We start from the raw sequence: 22,464 nt of genomic DNA, 5'->3' as shown, positions 1-22,464 counted from the left end.
ACATTCCACACCATTTCTTGATGTTCCCATCACCAAGTCTCATCGTGGCACACCAATACATCAAGTCTACCGTAAACCCACTCACACTGACAGATACCATCATCCTACTTTCAATCATCCCTCCACCCTCCAATTGGTTTACAACACCCTCATTAGAAGGGCCTATTCCATCAGTGACAAGAAACAGCCACAAGAACTTTGCAATATCAAGCCTATACATTAGCTTAATGGGTTCTCTTCACACAAGGCTAACACATACCTACCTGCTACTCACTCCATAACAACTATTTCTACAAAGACAAAAGTCAGTTCTACAAAGACAAAAATCAATTCCACCTCACACGGATTACAATGTGTACTCAATCTGTGGATATCAAAGTCCCACACAAGTTATCGAAGGAACTCCACTCCACCCTTCATACCCACAAAGGCAAGAAGCCATTTCGTAATAAATCATGAATTTACAGCAGACCATGCGATTGTGGACCTGCCTACATTGGAGAAACAGGCTACAGCCTACACATAACTCAAAAAACATCAAGCTCACTTCAAATGCAGTGAATGGGACAAGTCAGCTATTGTTAAACACGCTCAACTTAATAACCATCACATCCAATGATCCAACTCTAGACTTACCTTACCCATCATGCATCAGGGAGGCCATGGAGATCTACCAGCGCCACATTGTCCCCCTAGATAGCAGCCTCCTCATCAGAGACATCTGATTACCCTTACACAAACACATTACCATCCATTCTGCACAGATAACCAATCAGTAACAGGAATTCCAATATGTACTGAACTATTATAAACACAGTAGCCTGGCCAGCAGCAAGGTCCTGCCATATTCCCAACCTCCATGATATGTAACTACCTCTTTCTCCTGTTCCAGTCATTCCTCCAGATGATGGGCAGGACACACTGATATGTTGAGGTCCACCAGCTCCTCTAAGGAACTCCTTTAAGGTAACAGCTGCTCTTCTCAAAGCAATTTTTACGTGGTGTAAATGTTAAAATTGTCTTATTTAATGTTACCGCTCAAACCATGAAAACTTTCAAACAACTTTTATGTCTTTGGTGAAGTCATTTTAACAGGTTTGTAGTCAAATCCCTTAAAGTGATTTCAAGGAAAACTCTCGAGCAGGTAAAGACGGGAAATGTTCCAATTTCATTCTCCAGTCAGGTTCTCGCCCACTCCTGACCCATATTTAAATTTAGCATGTGCTGGGTATGAGTTTCTGACTACTCCTGGCATCATATTGAGTCTCTGATGGGCATAGGTCCAGAGTACAAAAATGCTGTGGTGACACCGAAGAGTCAATTTTACAAAGATGTGCTCCTAGCAAGGGGCCTTATCCATTGTGAGCATATGTTGGGGAATCACAGATGCACCCCCAACAAATTGCACTTCTGCCAGGAAACTTACACTCTAGGAATTGAAAAGCTCTTTAATTGAAGCCTCATTAAAAAGGCCCACAGGATTATTTATGGGTTTTTATTTATTCATGGGACATGGGCATCATGGACTAGGCCAGCATTAATTACCCATCCCTAGTTGCCCTTTAGCAGGTACTGGTGAGCTGCCTTCTTGAACCACTGCAGTCCATGTGGTGTAGGTTTACCTACAGTGCTGTTAGGGAGGGCGTTCCAGGATTTTGACCCAGTGACAATGAAGGAATGGCAATATATTTCCAAGTCAGGATGATGAGTGGCCTGGAGGGAGCTTCCAGGTGATGGTGTTCCCATGTGGCCGCAGCCCAAGTCCTTCTAAATGGTAATGGTCATGAGTTTGGAAGGTGCTGTTTAAGTAGGCTTGGTGAGTTCCTACAGTGCATCTTGTAGATGGTACACACTGCTGCCACTGTGCATTGGTGGTGGAGGAAGTGACTGTTTGAGGATGTAATGCTAATCAAGTGGGCTGCTTTGTCCTGGATGGTGTCAAATTTCTTGAGTATTGTTGGAGCTGCACTCATCCAGGCAAGTGGAGAGTATTCCATCACACTCCTGACTTGAGCCTTGTAGATGGTGGACAGGCTTTGGGGAGTTAGGAGGTGAGTTACTCACCACAGGATTCCTAGCCTCTGACCTGCTCTTGTATTTATATGGCTGGTCCAGTTCAGTTTCTGATCAATGATAACCCCCGGAATGTTGATAGTGGGGGATTCAATGATGGTAATGCCATTGATCGTCAAGGGGTGATGGTTAGATTCTCTCTTGTTGGAGATGGTCATTGCCTGGAACTTATGTGTTGCGAATGTTACTTGCCACTTGTCAGCCCAAGCCTGGATATTGTGCAGGTCTAGTCGCATTTGGACGTGGACTGCTTCAGTTTCTGAGGAGTCATGAATGGTGCTGAACATTGTGTAATCATCAGCAAACATCCCCACTTCTGACCTTATGATTGAAAAAAGGTTCAATCTGAAGCTGCAATGAAGCAACTGAAGATGGTTGGGTCGAGGGCACTACCCTGAGGAACTTCTGCAATGATGTCCTGGAACTGAGATCATTGACCTCTAAGAACCACAACCATTTTCCTTTGTGCTTGGTATGATTCCAACCAATGGAGAGTTTTCCCCCTGATTCCCATTGACTCCAGTTTTGCTAGGGCTCCCTGATGCCACACTCAACCAAATGCTGCCTTGGTGTCAAGAGTAGTAACTCACATCACACCTCTGGAGTTCAGCTCTTTTGTCCATGTTTGAACCAAGGCTGTAAGGAGGCCAGGAGCTGGGTTACCCTGGCGGAACCCAAACTGAGCGTCAGTGACCAGGTTATTGTTAAGCAAATGCCGCTTGATAGTACTGTTGATGACCCCTTCTATCACTCTACTGATGATCAAGAGTAGATTGATGGGGCGGTAATTGGCCAGGTTGGATTTGTCCTACTTTTTGTTTACAGGACATACCTGGGCAATTTTCCACATAGCCGGGTAGATGCCAGTGTTGTAGCTGTACTAGAACAGCTTGGCTAGGGGCGCAGCAAGTCCTGGAGCACAAGTCTTCAGTACTATTGCTTGAATATTGTCACTTTGCAGTCTCCAGTGCCTTCAGCTGTTTTTTGATGTCACATGGAGTGATCAAATTGGATAAAAACTGGCATTTGTGACGTTTGGGACCTCTGGAGAATGAGATGGATCATCCATTCAGCACTTCTGGCTGAAGATTGTTGCAAATGCTTCGCCCTTACCTTTTGCACTGATGTGCTGGGCTCCCCCATCATTGAGGGTGGGGATTTTTGTGGAGCTTCCTTCTCCAGTGAGTTGTTTAATTGTCCACCACCATTCAGTTCTCTCAATTTTGGCACAAGCCCCCAGATGTTAGTAAGGAGGACTTTGCAGGGTCCATAGGGCTGAGTTTGCCACTGTCATTGTCTGTCTGATTAGCAGTTTGGTATAACTGAGTAGCTTGCTAGGTATTTAAGAGTCAGCCACATTGCTGCAGGTATGGGGTCATATGTAGGCCAGGTAAGGACAGCAGATTTCCTACCCTAAAGGGCATTAGTGAACCAGGTTTTTACGACGACCAACAATGGTTTCATGGTCATCATTAGACTTTTAATTCCAGATACTCATTGAATTTAAATTCCAGCATCTGCTGTGGTGGGATTCAAACCCGGGACCCCAGAGTATTACCCTGGGTCTCTGGATTACCAGTCCAGTGACAATACCATTTTGCCACTGCCTCCCCTTATTTAATTGCTTTGCATCTTCACACACTTTTCCCTTGGGAATAATGAAGAAGCGTTGGAAGGATTAGCAGACCGATTAGCAGCCATTCATGGGTGTGAGGGGGTGGGAAGGGGGAGAACTGAAAATATCTTCTTGTTGTAACAAGAAGAGTTCTGAGGGCATAATATTGTCAGGGTAAAGGTTTTCCTGTGTTGTCCGACTGTGATACTGGCACTGGTAACAGGAAAGTGTTCCATTTCCCAGCACTGACAACCATTACCACAATGAGCGTACAAAATAAAACAGACAGAGAAAAACAATAAGGAGGGAGCCAGCTTGGGCTTGCACTGGGGGTCCTATTACAACCCAAGCAGACTGTCTCACAAGTATGGTTGCCACAGCAGCATTTTCACTTTGTGTCTTATAAGACTGTCCACCAGGGTTGCGTAGAAATGAGAACGTGTGATAGCACTGACTAATTCTGGACAGATAGCTACCTCCTGTTCCCACCGCTGCCTCATTTCTCTGTGCTCGAGTTCATTTCTTGCTTTGCCGAAATCAACGGTGATCTTGCGGGTATCCTCAGCAAGCCTCTGATTGGCTGTGTTGGCCTGTTCCAGTTGCTCCCGCAACATGGCGTTAACCTGGGTCAGGCTGCTGCTTCTGTTTCAGAGAGATTAAACCTGATCACAATCTGTACAGATTCTGGCACTCTGATCCTGATTTGTACCAGTTATTTTCCCTCTTCATTTCACTTTTAATTTGTTCATCTATATTTAAGATGTCATTGTTTAGTCTGAGTTTGTTGATATTGCTTATGTATTTGTCCTGTATGTGCAGGATTATTCTTTTATAGGTGCTTCATTTGTCTTCTACTGAAACGTGAGCAAATCATCATCCTCCCATCCATTTGCCTCAATTCTTTGCTCAGCTCTTTAAATTTAGTTCTTTTGAAGTTATAAACATGGTTCCTGGTCTTTTAATAGTTAAATTTGATCATTTGGTGCTGTGATTTCCATTTCCTGTTCGTTGTCTGGGTCATTTGCAAATACTGAATGAAGCTGAACACTGCCTCTCTTGGCTTTCCTTATGCATTGACTCTGTTTCAGCTGCTAATAGTGGCTTCTGGCTGGCAAGTCTGTCTTTTTACTCAAAACGAAAACACAATGATGAAGATGCATTCATTCACTCTGTCCTTTCCACTCAGTCTTCCAATTATTTTCTGCTACTTTGTCACACACAATTTCCTGTCTCAAAAGTAGACATTTACCCACTGTTGATATTGCCCTGAAGGTCACATCTAGGAGACACCAGACTATGGCCAAGGTTGGCTCACCATCATGGTATGTTCTCACTTGCGTGGCTGAGCTTCAGTTCTCCACTGTGCTTGGGCTAGGTGAAGAAGGGAGAGATTGTGTTGACCCTTGGGAGGAATGGAGGGTGGGGGTAGGGAGGATTGTTAGTGACTCTGACAAGTCATGGAAGGACGAGGTTGGCAATTGTGCTGACTTGTGGAGGGTGGGGTTTGGTAACTGTAAAATTCATTGAGTGAAGGATGCTGATTTTGCTGAAGTTTAAGATTGTTAACTGTGCTGGGTTATGGAGGGGAAGGGTAGTTAGTTTTTCTGCTGATTCATGAATGGTGAACATGCCTTCATGTTTCTAAGGTTGAGCAAAACAGAATGGAATAATTGGTTTAGATGCACTCAGTATAACCACTTTTATTCCTTTGGCGCTGTAACATTTTTTTCATTTACATCAATATTATTGTTTATAATGGATTTCTAAAAGAAAGACAAACTTCTTGTCTTGCACAACTATAATTTTTTAGGAAAATGTGGGTGGGATTTTCCAGTCCCGGCTGCTACCGGGATTGCCTGGTCCCACCGAAAGTCAATGGACTTTTGGCTGGGCTGCTAAATCTCCAGCAGCGGGTCCTACCATGACAGGGTCAGAAAATCACAGCCGATGTGTCAGCCTCTGACCCAGAAGCACGAGAGTAAGGAAAATTTGTAATATTTGAAATGCCTGTGAAATCTGTAATTCTTTGAAAATGTTTGAAAAGGACTTTAAAAATTTGCATTCATTGTAAAGGGATCAATTGTAATTTTCTTGGATAATAAGACCTGGTGAATCTTGACTTGGAATCAGTACCATAAGGAAGCGAGTTAAGACCAAAAGCTATGTGGTCAGATACAAAGGAGAGCTGCAGCAGAGAGGAGAACAGAGAAGGCACATTTACAAGGGCCTGTGTGTATAATACAGTTAAACAGGATAGAAGGCTGAAGGCAGGGTTAGAGAAGGGATTGTGAATTGGACAATTTTACTGCTGCCAAGTTTTGCCAGAGCTGAGCAGACTATTTAATGGGGTGAATTAAAGAGATGGAATAAAGGAGCCTCTGGGGAATCTGTGCCATCAAGACTGTCATGAACCTAGCTAAGGAGGATCTGCAGGAGTGTACCATTTGGGTGGCGATCATCTCCGGGGACCTCAGATAGAATATGGCTGTCAATGAATGCGAATGGAGGGTCAGATCAATTGAGTGGGGAAGTGAGGGATCCTAGGCACCAGAGGCTGAGTTAAAGAATTTTGGAATTGCGCATGGTTTCACATGTCTGTGGGGCGTGATACGGGTGGTTGCATAAGCTGTATCTTTGTTGTATTGACTATATAAGGTGAAATTCAACTTTTTATTTAAAATATAATTTGCCTGTTAATTCATGTTTAATACGCATTGGTTCCGATTCATGATAAAGTAAAAACTATAAAAAGTGGAAACTTGTTGGTAATTACTTCATTTGGGGGCCATTCAGAAAATGTGGTTATTTTGGTCTATGGCTCCTCCGCAGGGAATGTAACAATTAAATTTAATCCTATATACTACAGTATATCTCAAAGTTTTAATATCTCATGAGATACTTCCAAAGTACAGTTACTGCTGTCATGGAAGGATGAGGTTGATAATTATGCTGACTTGTGGAGGTTGGGGTTTGGTAACTCACTGAGTGAAGGATGCTGATTTTGCTGAAGTATAAGATTGTTAACTGCGCTGGGTTGTCCCACCGCGTGTGTTTCTATTTTTTAATACAAGATTCTACAATAAAGCAAGTGAGGTGAATGACCCGTTAATCTTTTGCTGGCTGTTCTGGTTGAGAGAGGAATGTTAACCCTGCTCTTGATCGAATGACACTGTGGGATCTTTGATTTCTGTACCAGCTTTGATAATTTGTTTGAAAGATGGCACTTCTCACAATGCAGCACTCCCTTGGGTGCCAGTTCAGATTATGTGCTCAGGTTCTTGGAGTAACAACTTGCTAGCCTGGATGGGAGAGCACTTCCATGTAGCCCAAACTGACACAATGTTAAATTGTAATATACTCACCAAATAACTATGGGTTGAAAGCTAAGAATGAAAGGGAACAGGAAGAAATTCAGTGACTTTGCCATGTGATTTTTAAAAAAAATACTTCTGCAAGTGTGCAACAGGGGCTAGAACTCAAATCTGAGATGAATCTTGGCTGGTAGGTAAAAATTAGGACACCAGAAGCAGGCAGGCACATGCTGGTACAGTCAACTCCGGATAAACATGAATCTCAATCCAACAGCTGTGCATTAAACCACTTCCCACTCACTTCCACCAGGCAGGCCCCAGAGCCAAGCACAACATTGGAGCAGAAACTCTGAGTCAAACAGAAAATGTTCCTGAGCGATCAGATTCAAATGCCACCTGCTGCCAGGTGTCACCCGCACAGCTTTAAGTAAGATAATGTTACGAATACGAAATTTATAAGTTTTGTTGTTTTTGGGACTGCCTGTTGCGTTTAAGGTAAAATGGAGTAGTGAATGAGGAGTCATGTGATCTGCTCCGAATTCCGCTTGACAACAAATCTGGATGGCTTGTTGCTATGGGGACAGTGAGCCTGATTTAGAGGGAAGAAGGCACAGGATGTTCACACATGTAAAACGGCCAGGGGCAGAATTTTTAGGTTGGCGTGTGGGCATGCGCCCGACCCGATCAGAGGCAAAATCGCACCAGATGACTCCGGGCGAGCGGCCCGACGCGATCCCGCACTCGCGCGATATTTCAGTCAGCAGGCGCGCGCAAAAGTCAGGACTGCGCCCGCCGACAATTAAGAAGCCAATTAGTGTTATTAAAGTTGCAATTGTCTCCGATTTCTTGTGGTCTGTCCAACCTTACGGTTGACAGATGGACGGATCTGCCAGGACAACTTTGCATTTCTCATGAAACCCCATCCAAGGGCGGAATGAGGTTTCCATAATTAAATTAAAAAAAAATTAAAATCTATGGACAGCAGTTTTATCATATATATGTTCAGGTGACTGATTGTGACGCTTGGGCATTTTTTTCCCAGATTTTAAAAACTTTATTTAATTGTTTTCTAGTCTTCAGTTCCCTGAGGCAGCTCTCTGCCTTCAGGGAGCTTTCATTCAGTGTTCGCCCGTGCCTGCGCTTATGCCAGCGCCCGCCCTCCTCCCGTGCCCACCCCAGCAATGCTGAGCGTTTCAGTCCATGCTTCAGGCTGGCTCGTCATTAATTGACCAGCCAGCATGAAATCGCAGTCAGGGGCCGATTGCGGTTGGCGGTCCGTTCCCCAGCCGATCCCAGGCCCGCCAATCGCATCTACCCACCAACCTAAAAGTTCTGCCCCAGAGCAACATTGCTGACAGTGGATTAACTAGCCTGAACTCTGCGGAACAAAAACAGAATTACCTGGAAAAACTTCCCTTCACGCCCCCGGCGGCATTCCGTAGGGATCGTTCCCTCCGGGACACCCTGGTCCAATCCTCCATCACCCCCTACTCTTCAACCCCCGCCTATGGCACCTCCCCATGCCCACGCAGACGATGCAACACCTGCCCCTTCACTTCCTCTCTCCTCACCGTCCAAGGGCCCAAACACTCCTTTCAAGTGAAGCAGCATTTCACTTGCATTTCCCCTAACAGTCTACTGCATTCGTTGCTCCCAATGCGGTCTCCTCTACATTGGAGAGACCAAACGTAAACTGGGCGACCGCTTTGCAGAACACCTGCGGTCGGTCCGCAAGAAAGACCCAAACCTCCCTGTCGCTTGCCATTTTAACACTCCACCCTGCTCTCTTGCCCACATGTCTGTCCTTGGCTTGCTGCATTGTTCCAGTGAAGCCCAATGCAAACTGGAGGAACAGCACCTCATCTTCCGACTAGGCACTTTACAGCCTTCCGGACTGAATATTGAATTCAACAACTTTAGATCTTGAACTCCCTGGTCCATCCCCACCCCCTTTCCGTTTCTTACCCCTCCCTTTTGTTTTTTCCAATAATTTATATAGATTTTTCTTTTCCCACCTATTTCCATTATTTTTAAATCTATACCTGTAATGCCCTGTCAGTCTCTCCACCCCATACCCACTAGAGCTGTACCTTGAGAGTCCTGCCATCCATTCTTAATTAACACATTCTCTTAGATAATATCACCACCTTCAACACATCTTTGTTCCTTTATCTGTGACATCTTTTGATTATCTGCTCCTATCACTGCTTGCTTGTCCCTACAACCACCACCCCCACAACTTCTCTCCCCCCACCCCCCACCTCCCCCCCACCTTAAACCAGCTTATATTTCACCCCTCTCCTATTTTTACTTAGTTCTGTTGAAGGGTCATGAGGACTCGAAATGTCAAATCTTTTCTTCTCTGCCGATGCTGCCAGACCTGCTGAGTTTTTCCAGGTAATTCTGTTTTTGTTTTGGATTTCCAGCATCCGCAGTAGTTTTTTGTTTTTGTTCTGAACTCTGCGGAGCTGGGAAGAAAAAGGACAGGCTGGACCTGGATGTGGAAGTCCCGCCCCCATTTCTGACATATCCAATTTTTTGTCAGTGGGGAAAGGGGGTGGAGTGTGATGCACACAGGAAGAAACCCTGAACTCAGCATGACCATTTGAACTGTGCTGAGTTGAACCAGACCCCATTTTGGCTGTTGCAAGGGCCTTAACATGCAGTGTGAGAGTCACAAATTGACGCACTTGAGGGGCAGATAAGATCTGTATAACATTATTGTAGGGGTAGTCAGTGGTACAGTGGGTGAGACACTATCCTTTCACTGGCACTGTGTAATACAGTGGGTGAGACACTATCCTTTCATTGGCACTGTATATTACAGTGGGTCAGACGCTGTCCTTTCACACTCTGGGACTGGGTGGGACAGTGGGTCAGACACTGTCCTTTCACACTCTGGGACTGGGTGGGACAGTGGCCCACATTTTCCTTTGATCGGATTGCAACCCGAATTTGGGAGAATTAGATAATAATTCTCTTTTTTAAGGGATTCAAAGGTACTTGCTTGAATGAGATTTGGCTCTGTCAATCCAGCTTCTCATGGGCATGGCACATAGTGCTAAACAGCCTCAAAATCAGTTCTAAGCTCTCAGTAAGGTGACAATCTTACTCAAGAGGACACAGAGATGCCTTGGTGTAAGAAATACAAAGTCATCATACAGATGCAAGAGAGTTGTTTGTTGGAGGTCAGCAATGAAGCCGCAGTTTGAGGCAGTGTAGAGGGAGCTTTACTCACACTTTGCCTTGAGCTGTACAAGGTTCAATGAAATGAAAAATGTTCCAGCCTTGTGCACTAACATCACACAGTCTGATGAGTACAAACCTCATTAATGCAACCTTTCCCTTTCCTTTTTGATGTTCTGTTTGCTCAATTTCTTTTGGGCAGTGCAATTGCTCCCCCACAGCACAGATTGGAAACTCAACAAGCTAAACCTCATGGCACGTATCACCACTGTGTAGAAAGATCTGCAAGAGCTCCAGGTACTGAAGAGTAATACAGAACAAATGTTGCTCACCTCTGCTGCTCCTCTTCCAGGCGAATGAGGGTGGTCTCCAGTTCAGTGCTATGCTCATACTCTGTCCTCCTCAAGCAGGATTCTGTTGTTTCTAAGCGGGTTTGTAACTGAAATTAAGGATAGTGCACAATACAGCGACAACAAAAGCATGGATTTAGGAATGATGTGACTTGCATGAATGCGTGTGGCAGAAGCAAGTGGTTGGATGGCACCTCAATGGAAAACCGCTAGCCTGCACATTCACAATATCTGTGTGGTCTTTGTGTTGCTCCTTTCCTCACTCCATTGCTGCGCACATCATTAGCCATGTGTTTGTTACCTCCCGGCTCGCCTTCTTTCTGACTGCTCAAGTTGCCTGTCTGCTGATCCATTGAGTTTTGCCCTAAGCCAGGTTCTAACTCAAGTTGCATACACTGAGATTCTTAATCCATTAGTGAAGGCCAGCTGAGATGGTTTCCCATTGCCTTCCTCACTATCCTTGGAGTACTTACTACTTGGTTGGCTGCAACCAAGGCTTAAAGAGCCCACTTATCCTCATGATGAGGGGATGGATGTGGTGGGAGGGGTTTCTACCAGCACTCATGAATTCAAACTCCTTTTCATTGCAATTTCCCCTCGCCCTACTTCTACAATCTTGTCCAGCTTTACATCCTCTAGCCTCCTGAGAACACCTTGCCCTCAATTGCCTCCTAAAGCTTATTCTATAGAATTCCCGCTCTAATCCACTCCCCCTTGCTATATCTCCAACCTGACTTTAAAAGCTAGTGCAGAGCCTATTTTTGCCTGTGCTTTCAGGTACCTCCCATCTTTTCATGATCATAAGAAATAGGAGCAGGAGTAGGCCATTCAGCCTATCAAGACTGCTCTGTCTTTAAATAAGATCATGACTGATCTGATGTGCCCTTAACTCCACTTTCCTGTTTGTCCTCCATACCCTTGATGCACTTGTCAATCAAAAATCTGTTTAACTCATCCTTGAATATATCCAACGACCCAACCTCCACTGCTCTTCCCTACTTTTATATTCCATTTCCCCTTGCAATAAAGGTCAACATTCCATTTGCCTTTCTAATTACTTGCTGTATCTGAATGTTAACTTTTTGTGATTAATGTACAAGGACACCTAGACCCCTCTGTACTGCAGCATTCTGCAGTCCATCTCCATTTAAATAATGTTCTGCTTTTCTATTCTTCCTTCCAAGTGGGCAACCTCACATTTTTATACCTTATAGCCATTTACCACATATTTTCCCACTCACTTAACCTATCTATACCCTTTACAGACTCTTTGAATCCACTTCACAACTTGCTTTTCTACTATCTTTGTATCATCAGCAAATTTTGCTCCAATATGGTTGTTCCCTTTATTCAAGTCATTAGTAATGATCATAAATAGTTGCGGCCCTAGCACTGATCTCTGCAGCACTTCACTAGTTACAGCTGCCAACCTGAAAATGACCCATTTATCCTGACTCTCTGTTTCCTGTTCATTAGCCAACCCTCTATACATGCTAATGTATTACCCCCGAACACCTTGAGCTCTTAGCTTGGGTAGTAACCTTTTATGTGGCAACTTATCGAATGCAGTTTTGAAATCCAAATACACTACATCTACTAGTTCCCCTTTATCCACCCTGCCTGTTACATCCTCAAAGAGCTATAATAAACTTGTCACCCACTTACCTCTGGGAAGCAGCTGGAGAGAATCACTATGTTAAAGACACAATATAAAAGAACGTTGCTGTTGTTGTTCCCTTAATCAGGCCAGCTTTATGCACAGATGAAAACTCATTCTATATTTTCAAGTGCAGCAGTACAGGTGAGTAGGCTACAGCAGAACTGGGTAGATAGGATGGGTGGAGCAAAATGGATGAGTCAGTTGTTGAGATGGGCTTCACTGGGAGGCAAAACAATCTCTGTTTAGCTCTGAGGCACCACATTGCATTGCAAAGTGCCCTTCAAACAATGCAAAGGTGGAGAGCAGCCGACAGGAGCAGTGTGCAAATGGAACAGCTTCACATGGTGCAAGACAAGGACATGGGCTAGGCTGGACAAGCGAGACAAGCACCAGTCAAGATTAACTCCATCTGGAAGTGAAGGCAATAGATTAGCTTAGCCACCTGCTCTCTCACCACTAGTGATGCACTGGGTAAGCAGACTAGTAGAATAGGAAAGGAAGCCAGTATGAAATAAGAGACATGCAGTCAAAACTATGAAAAGAGGCTTAATTCAGTTAATGGCCAAAATGATTTGTAACTCCACGCTGAATTGAATGCTCAGACTCATCACCACACACAATCAACAGAGTGACAGGCTTAGGCAAAGGACTGTGCGATCAGCAAAAACAATGGGAATTTATCAACAATAGGGCTGTATACTGAGAAAAAGAGGCCTCCTTTAAAGCACTCTTTGTTAGTAAAGAACTACCTTTGTCTCTCTTCCTCCCTCCTCATTTGTGTTCACTCTTTCTTACACTTTTGGTCCTCTCACTTTATCTGCCTTTCCCTCTTTTGTACTTTCTGTTTTGCTCACTCTTTCTTTTTCTCTCTCTCTCTCTCTCTCCACCACACCACACTTTTTCTCTGCCGTTCACACTCTCAGTCTCTCTGACACAGCTGTATTGTCACATGAAAAGCCCAAACCATTCATCCAACCCAGCCATTAAAGGTTGGTCTCAGCAGATCTGACAGCATCTGTGGAGAGAGAAACAGAGTTAATGTTTCAAGTCTGCATGACCCTTCTTCAGAGCTTAGCCTGGTTCTGAAGAAGGGTCATACGGACTCGAAACGTTAACTCTGTTTCTCTCTCCACAGATGCTGTCAGACCTGTTGAGCTTTTCCAGCATTTTCTGTTCTTATTTCAGATTTCCAGCATCCACAGTATTTTGCTTTTACATTAAAGGTTGATGTCCCCCCAGGCAAGAAGCATACAGATGGAGGAGCAGGTGTAGGCCTACAGGTCACCAACCATCAGGCGTCCTCTAGCACTCTCGTGATGCCTGGCTTGAACAATGTGACTTTTACCAAGGCCGATCTCTATACATGAAATAGTGGCTTATACTCACTGACACTTTCTGCTGTTCTGACTCCGAGGCTTTCTCAAGGATCTGCTGTTCCAGCTCACCACATCGCTTCTTGTACTGCAGGACCTGAAAGGGGAAGGCAAGCAATTCACCTCTGACTCCTGCGCCTTTGGAGATGAGACTTTACCATAAAACAGGGCTACGCGTTCAAGCAGCGAATATTAAAATCAAATTATTTTACGGAGGAGAAAGACTATCAGTGCCCACGGAACTTTGACTGCAGCAGGAGAAAGATTTCAGAAAGACAGAAAAAAACAGGAGGGAATTTGAGAACAAGATCAGTGGGTAAGGTGTGATCTTTATTGGAATAGGTGAGACTTCCTTCTGTCTTGCAACCCTACTAGCCTGGCTGGACAGACATTCTATGACAAGGTATCCAACTAGTAACATCCCAATCTTGCACTCCTTTTTGAGGAGTTTCAGCCACTGTGAGCGTGAATCAGAAATTTTGGGGTGCAAGACCAGCCAATCCTTCAGACCATGGTGTGAGGCACACTGCTAGGGTTACAACATGTGCTCCAAATGGGGCAGAGTCCTTGCTGGAAATGTAAGGTTGGTAAATTGCCGCAAGTTTTCAGTCCTCAGTGAAAGATTGATGACTTGTTTGACCTGATTTTGTCCCTCCTGAAGCCAGTTTCCCAAACTCCATCAGCAACATGGAACATAAAAGATTCCATGGCACTATTTTGGAGAAGAGTGGGGGAGTTCTCCCCGGTGTCCCAACCAATACTTATCCCTCAACGAACATCACAGAGTATCTGGTCATTATTTCCTTGCTGGTTCTGGGACCTTGATGTGTGCAAATTGGCATTTTCTACTTTGCAATAGTGACAGCGCTTCATAAAATGCTTTATTGGGTGTAAAACACTTCAGGTGGAATCATCCCAGATTGTCACCAAGTGCGGTAGGGGGCGGGTAAAATGATGTTTTACCCACTGGCCGCAATGGCGGCTTTTCACGCCGTATAGTCCCAAACCTGCCGCCTTAATTGTGCATTCCGGGGAAACATGCCGTTTCCATGGTGGGCGAGCTCTCAATTAGCCGCCACACCATCACCACGCCACTTCAGCACGCTGGACGCCATGTCCAGCCGGCTCACACCTCTCAGTGCTTCCAGTCCATGACTGCTGCAAAGAAGACATGGCCCTGAAAGGCAAAAAGACTGCAGCCCCCAGGTTCAATGACGCGTCCCTCGAGCACCTTTTGGACGCAGTGGAGGTTTGCTGTGATGTCCTCTACCCAGCTCTGGCCGCAGGATGGGCAGCAGCCTCACTAATCTGGCTTGGGAGGCAGCGACAGCGGTGGTTAGTGCCAATGCCCTGTGAAAGAGAACAGCCACCCAGTGCCACTACAGGATGATTGGTCTCATCCGTTCCGCCAGGGTAATTCACTTTTCTCACCACTCGAAACTCACACACTCACAAACCCATCACACATCCACGGGGATCTCAAGGGACAACACCACTAACTCTCACACACACCCTCACATCTCCATCAGACTCATATCCTCTTGCACTCATATCCTCATTCTGTCCATGGCTCTGCTCACACACAAACATTACATGCAGAACCAAGTGTCCTGCTCACACTCTCTATATGCTTTCATGCAGGAGAAGCCTGCTCATTTCAGCAGGAAGAGGTCCCAGACCAGGGGTGGAGTGGCCCACATTAGGCCCATCACTCACTTTAAGGAGTGTGCCATCACACTGATTGGTGAGGACGTGGACCCTGCCTGCGGCAACGGTGAGGTGAGTGGCGAACACCCTCATAAGCATCATGCACCACATCATCCCTCTCTCAACGCAAATGTAATTGTTATCTCTCCTGCTTTTGACTCTGCTGCCTTGCACTAATCACCTGTACTTTGGTTCACAGGGAGCTCTGCCAAGCGACCGACACCCTCAGCCAGTCAGTCCCTCAGCTCCAACCAGGTCCTCACCTCCAGCCAAGAGGACTCCTCCTCCATTGAAGATGTGGAAATAAGCAGCCTGGAAGACCTGTCACAGCGCTTACCCACACCCTCCACCAGCGCAGAGACACACATTTTGGTGGGACCTGGATCTAGGGCAGGCTCGGGTTCATGATCTGGGGGTCGCCGCATGGACACGTGTCCACAGCAGCAGAAGGCAGGTTCGTGCGAGCTCCCCGGCACTCGGAGGACTGCTGGGGTTCAGGCATGTGTGAGGTCTGAGTTAGCTGACGAGCCTCTGGATTCAGCTTTCCAACGCATCGTGGAGAGTCAGCATAAGGAGTGGGAGCATCACGCAGAGCTGTTGGAAGCTCTCAGCAGAGTGGCATGCAAGTCGGAGGAGTGCTTCTATCCTGTCTGTGGTGAAGTGGTGCCCACATGTGCACATATGGAGATCTCATGGGGAGGATGGTAGACGCCATGGAGACCCTGGTCTAGCAGAATGTGGAGATGTGTGCAGACCTGCACTCCATCGTGGGAGCCATGGCTGAGTTCCTGCAGTGGCAACGTGAGAGGGAAACGGGGCCCCTCAACGTCTCTCTGGGTGCTCCTTCCTCTCAAGGAGTCAGACTGGGGCCCCTGGGCACCCAAAGGGAGGAGGAGCGGCAGCTGGACACCCCTGGATCATCCAGTCAGGATTCTCAGAGGCTGTCCTCTCCCTTTGAGTTCCCTTTGCCTGTGACTCCCTCAACCTCGTCGTCTGTCACCACAGAGGGAGCAGCTGGTCCACGAGTGATTCTGGAGGGAGAAGTATGTGTGGCGGGGCCTGTCGGAGCCTCATGCAAGTGCTTTCTCTCACACTCAGATCCTTCATGTTTCATATTCACTTTAATACCCTGAGCCTTTTGAATGCAGCCTGCTGGGGTTCACTTTCAATTCTCCATCTGAGCTGACCTGCATCTCTGGCCACATGATCACACTCCCATGCAGCACCCGATCTCGCCTACCATCATTGTCGTTTCACTTTCGATTTGGACAGCATGGTCTGGATTCGGTTTTTTGTGCTCCCCCCCCACACCATCTTTCCCCCTCCCCCAGTAACCCATTTCTTTTCCCCCATCACAGTTGATCCCCCCTGGCATCACCTACCAGCTCCCCTCCGTGACCTACCAGCCACAACCCTTTTCCTTTGTGGATGTCCAGCTGAACGTGTACGTTCCCTTCTTTCCCGAAAATCCCACCCCCATCTACATTCTCCTTCCCACCCCCAGGGTCCATGTCAACCTCCGAGTCCCCACTAACCACCCTCGCTGTCCCTTCTAGCGCTACCATTGAGCTCTCACCCTCCTGCCTCACTTCACCCTCAGTCATTCTCACCATTCCCTCATACCACGCCAACCCTCAGTTCACTTCCCAGGAGGCAGACATGGACCTATCAGATCTTCCCTTGCACATTAACCTGGACATCCCCCCATGAACCTCTTGTACCCCTGGAACCCTTTCCTTCCGGAACCCCTTCCCCCCCACCACTTAGTCCTCCCAGCACCCCCTCGCTTCCCCCACCCGCTTAGTCCCTCCCCATTCCTGACTCCCTCGGATGCCCCTTACTTCTTCCGCCACCCTTAGTCCTCCATCCCTCTCGACTCCGTCTTCCAGCCTTACTTCTTTCCCCTTCCTCACCCTCCAGCCTTACTTCCCCCCCCCTTCCTCACCCTCACTTCTTCCTCCAGCTTTACTCCTTCCCACTTCCCAACTCATTTCTCCACCCTTACTTCTTCCTCCACCCTTACTCCGTCCCCTCTCTGCACTCCTTCCTCCCCCTCTCTGCACTCCTTTATCCTTGTCGGACTCCTTCCCCTCTCTGCACTTCTTCCCCCCTCTGAACTCCTTGGCTTGCATCTTCCACCCCTCCTTACACATACCTCCCCAGTTGCTATCTTCTCCCCGGTAACCCCTCCTCTCCCATGCTCCCTCCCCCCACCCCCCAACCTCACCCCACAATATCTTAATTCCCCCCCGACCTCCCCTCCCTGACACCACCATTCCCACCCCCCCAAACTCACCCCCGACACACTCAATCCCCTCCCCAAACCTCACCCCGCCCGACACCTCTTCCTCTCCCAGTCGATCCTAGACATTCCTCTCCCACCCCCCTCGACCATCATCCATTATGAGCATCAACGATGACTTTCCAACTTCCATGAGCTGCTTCACAACAGACCCATGAGAATCCACCCAGCATGCCATGGACATTCCTCCAGGTTCCCGTTGCTGTGGGGCTCCAGCATCTTCTACTCCTCGGATGTCCGCGATGTGAGCAAGGCCCTGGCGGTAAGTCCCGACTTTTGCACGTCACAGTTGTCAAGACGCGTTCTGCACCGGCGTGCTTTCCTGCCGACGTGGGCAGGCAATCCCGCGGGAAGGGAATGAATCTGGCGGGCTGGTCTTATAGTGATATGCTGATGTGTTACAATGAGGTTCCCTGTGTCTGATGGGGAATGCAGCCCATCATCGACGGGCCGAGCGGATGATCGCAAACTGGTTTCACGATACCGTGAAGCCGATTTTTGGCCTTCTTGCCATATTGTCCGCTCATGCCACTGAACACGCCCGACGCCAGCGGGCACGGAAAATCCCGGCCTTCGGGAGCTTTAGAAATGCAAGTCTTTGGTTTTTTTTTTCCCAGCCTATTGTAAAACGGTTGAATTTGAAGTTTAAATTGGGCAAATATTACATTTTTATATAAAAATCTTAGATTACTAAACTCTTACTAACACACAGCTTGATTGCCAAGAAACATTAGACCAAGTTTTCTATAAATTGAAGTTAAAAATAGCTAATTAGCCAACCCACATGAACAGGCAGCTTAAACATTCATTCATTCAGCTCGCACGAGTAACAGGAAAACTGAAACACACTCAATTATTAGATATGAGCGTGATTAGCCTTGTAACTGTGCTGCTGTGTCTCAATTGCATGTGCCTGGGGAATTGCCTGTGTTCAGCATTCTGGCCATTCAGCACTAGATAATCCGGAACATTCTTTGCTTGGTTCAGTAGTTTGTGTATTTTAACTGTTATTCTTGGAGTACTAATTCCATGCAATGGGAAGTGGTTTGCCCTGTCAGTATTCTGTGTTTAGATCAGATCTTGCTTGGAGCAGGTCTAAGTTTATCTAGAGTCATCTGTCCAAACACAGTTTGGATCCAAACATTTTATTATTTTGGCCAAATATTGCAGCAGATTTAACCCTTCAAAGGACTTCAGCACATCCATCCTGAAAACTCTCCTGCTGTGGGGGTGGATTGGATTCCGGCCTTTTTACTGCAGAGATGTGTTTCAATATCCAGCCTTCACTGATGGTCTTGACTATCTACTGCCTGTAACTGTCCTAGGTAAACAAAGTTTCAGGCACTTTTGAGTGGGTATGGTTCTAAAGCAGAAATCTGCCTCTAATTAAATACTAATTACCATTGTTAATTACCAACAGAAGGAAAGTGCAGGAAGTGAAAAAATGCCACACGGGGTTGGCAATGTGGCACATTAATTTGTACCTAACTTGGAGTGCTTAATCTGACACTAGGAGCCGGAAACAGTAACTGTTCCATTTCACAGCATCAAAGTGCCTCATCTGGGCATCCACAAATTTTTGGGGAGCTCCCATCCTCTCCCACATAAAGGGAGGCTTGAAGTTTTTGGTTCCGAGCATCATCCCACCACCCCCAACACCACCCTAACCCTGCCTTTTTTGATCCTAGGCTGAGTAGAATTATTCGCTGGCTCCACTTCTTCTTTCTTGTATTTTCCTTCAGAGCATTTTTTGTAATCTAGCGCACATTCAGGCACAAAGCTGGTCCCAGACCCACTGTGGGATCCTCTAATCCCACCTATCTCAGGCTGAGTACTTTGCCATACAAAGTACCTTCTGCTGACCCAGTCCTGTACTCAGATGGGCTGAGTTTAAAAGTCCACCATGCTGGTGAGAAGCTAACCTATGCTTCTGGGGGACTAGGCTCCCTGCCGGCAACACAACTGTAAAATTATCCCCAGTGTTTTGCACTGAATCCTGTTCTGTGCTTGTCAACTCACACAATCTGTGCCTCATGATCAGCAGCTTCGATCTTGTGGGACTAACAAAACTGGGGCTGCACTTGACCATGATACAAATGCACCACTCCTGACATCAGGGTGAGCTGACCTCACTGAATTGTGCAAAGTAAACCCCTATCCTTCATTTTAATGTCTAGCGAAGGCATTTGCAGTGAATCAGGTCAGGAGTGTCATTGGCTAGGAGTAGTAAAATGCAGCCAGGCAGCAACTGTTAAAAGGCTGTTGCTGGATCTTTAAAGGAGATACCAGTTTTATGGACTTGAGAGCTTTTGCTGCAGAAACAATGGATTTCAAGGATAACTGTGGGGGTTGAATCTGCCACATTCACTGACAATGCCTTAGAGGTCTTGCTGCAAGGTAAGATGCAAAGGAGGGTGGCTCTATCTGGACAGAAGAACATTCTCCTCTGTAAGCTGGACATGTATGTAGCATGGAATGAGGTAGCCCACTGGGTCTCTAAAGCCTGTCAAATCCGTTTATCAGGGAGCAAGTTAGGACAAAGTATGTTGATTTCTAGAGATGTGCTAAGAAAAGTGGTCTGAAAGATGGCAATTCAGCTTAATCAGATGAAATACAAGGACTGTTCGTAGAGCCTCAATGTGTAGGATTGCATTGGCAGGAAAGCATTAAACATTACAGGATGTGTCCATTAGTTCTCAAATGCTGAGTGACTTGCCAATTTCCCATCCTAAGTATCAGCTCCCTCCAATTCACCATTCTCCTAATTCTATTCCTGTTGTCTTCTTCATTCTGCAGCATTCCGACTCCTCTTTCAACGGCAAAATTGTGTGGGATGGGGCAACTGGTCAGGCAGACTGTTTCTTATTTGATTGCAATCCTATGTGAATGGAGAAAGCAACTCCAGAAATGGCTTCTCCACACCATCAGTGCCAGAGTCCCACAAAGATATATCCTTGGCCTCTTCTTTTCCTGATCTACAAGTTAGCCCTTACTGACCTCAACTGCAGACATGGGGTCGACTTTCACATGCACTTTAATGATACCCAGCTCTAACCCTAACTACTCCTCTTCATCCCCACACTGCCTCTGTGCTGTGAGTCTGCGTGTCCAAACTCCAACCTTGGACGAGCCCATTTTCTTCCAGGTCCAAAATGGGAAAGCCAAAGCCATTGTCTTTAACCTCCAATGCAAATTGCTCCTTTGCTACTGATTCCATCCCCTCCCCGGCCACTGCCTCAAATTGTTCATAAGCTTGTGGTTCTCTTCAACAATGAGCTAAGCTTCAGAAGCTTTATCTCCTCTCACTTCTATCACTGTAACATTGATCACCTTCGCCTATGTCTCAGCATTCTTTCCTGCCCATTACCCCTCCGCTTTGAGTTCTGCACTGGTTCCCAATCCTGTAATCCTTCATATTGAAAACCCTTATCCTTGTCTTTGAATTCTTCCATAGCCTTGTCAATTCCTGTCTCCACAACCTCTTCCAGCCCTATATCCCTCCTGATCATTACTACTCTGATTCCCTTCCCTTTCATCAAAAAGTTGGTGTCAGATATGCCCATACCTTGTATCCTTTAAATGTACCTCTATAATATTTCCCTATATTTTACCCTAATTGTATACCTCTGTAATATTCCCTGCAGTATATTCTGTAAATGTACCTCTATAATATTTCCCTGCAGTATATTCTGTAAATATACCTCTAGAATATTTCCCTGTAGTATATGCTGTAAATGTACCTCTATAATATTCTCCTACAGTGAACCCTTTAGAATGTTTGAGCCAAACCTAACTCCTAAGGCTCGGAGCTCATAACCACATTGACTTGTGTTTTCCCACAATTCCCTGTTCAGTACAGATTTATTTTGTTAAGCAGTGAGGAGGTTATTCCCACAGAGCCTCAACCTGGATCTCGCTCATGGAAACAGCACAAGAACTCATTGTTCAGGAGCAAACTGTAATCCCTGTACAATTGTGCCACAGCATCAGCTGGTGATTTAATGAAGGTTACATTTGGATTAGACTGGATTAAACTAGATGAAACCCGGATCAACCCGATTCCTTTTGGAAATATGCAAACTTAAACATAGCCGTTGTTCATTGAACAATGGGATTGTTTGAAATATTTTAGCTCTTTTCAGCATTTAAACAATCTTATCTTGGCCCCACAATGGTTTATCAGCTGAGTAATAGGGCAAAAAGCAGCCCCTTGTCGTATCCAGGGACACTTTGCCAACGGGAGTCGAACCTCTGGCACTCTTACCTGGCAGCCTCATTTTATAGTAATGAATACTTGGAACAATTTGAACCTTGGATCTGATTGAAAACCATTTGATTTTTGGATGGTTCCCATCAGAATACTGTAAAAACTGACTTGAGAACTTAGGTAAACCGTGTTTGGAGAAATATGGAAGGAGGCTCTCAAGCGAGACTAGAGAAGCTGGGATTGCTCTCCTTAGAGAAGCGAATATTAAGGGGAAATTTAATTGACGTGTTAAAAATTACAAAGGGTTTTGATAGGATAAATGCGAAGAAACTGATTCCACTGACAGGAGGGTCAGTAACCAGAGCACACTGTAACATGACTGGAAAAAGAACCAGAGGGAAGATGCGGAGAATTTCTTTACGCAGCGAGTTGTTATGATCTGAAATGCACTGCTTGAAAGAATGGCAGAAGCAGACTAAATAACCCCTTCTGAAAGAGAATTGCATATACACTTGAAAGAAACATTTTTCAGCATTATGGGAAAATGTGGGAAATGGGTCTAATTGGATAGTTCTTTCTAGGCGCTTGCACAGGCATGATAGATTGTGCTGTATCATCCTATGAGACCATTAACTTGTATAGCCCTCCATTAAACAATTTGGATGTCAACCTCAAGACCA

The 22,464-nt window shown here is 45.9% G+C and overlaps 1 protein-coding gene across 1 annotated transcript in view; it reads right to left on the bottom strand.

Moving 5' to 3' along the window:
- crocc2 (ciliary rootlet coiled-coil, rootletin family member 2) overlaps positions 1-22,464 on the bottom strand; it is a 293,289-nt gene that overhangs the window by 190,409 nt on the left and 80,416 nt on the right. The window contains exons 4-6 of the mRNA XM_078563452.1: positions 13,582-13,665; positions 10,518-10,624; positions 4,165-4,330 (exon numbers count right to left, since the gene is read on the bottom strand). Coding sequence (XP_078419578.1) covers positions 4,165-4,330; positions 10,518-10,624; positions 13,582-13,665 — 357 coding nt within the window. The remainder of the gene's footprint in view (positions 1-4,164; positions 4,331-10,517; positions 10,625-13,581; positions 13,666-22,464) is intronic.

Source organism: Cetorhinus maximus, chromosome 19, assembly GCF_964194155.1.
Source record: "Cetorhinus maximus chromosome 19, sCetMax3.hap1.1, whole genome shotgun sequence".
NCBI classification, from domain to species: domain Eukaryota; kingdom Metazoa; phylum Chordata; class Chondrichthyes; order Lamniformes; family Cetorhinidae; genus Cetorhinus; species Cetorhinus maximus.
This window is presented reverse-complemented; position numbering and strand designations above follow the sequence as displayed.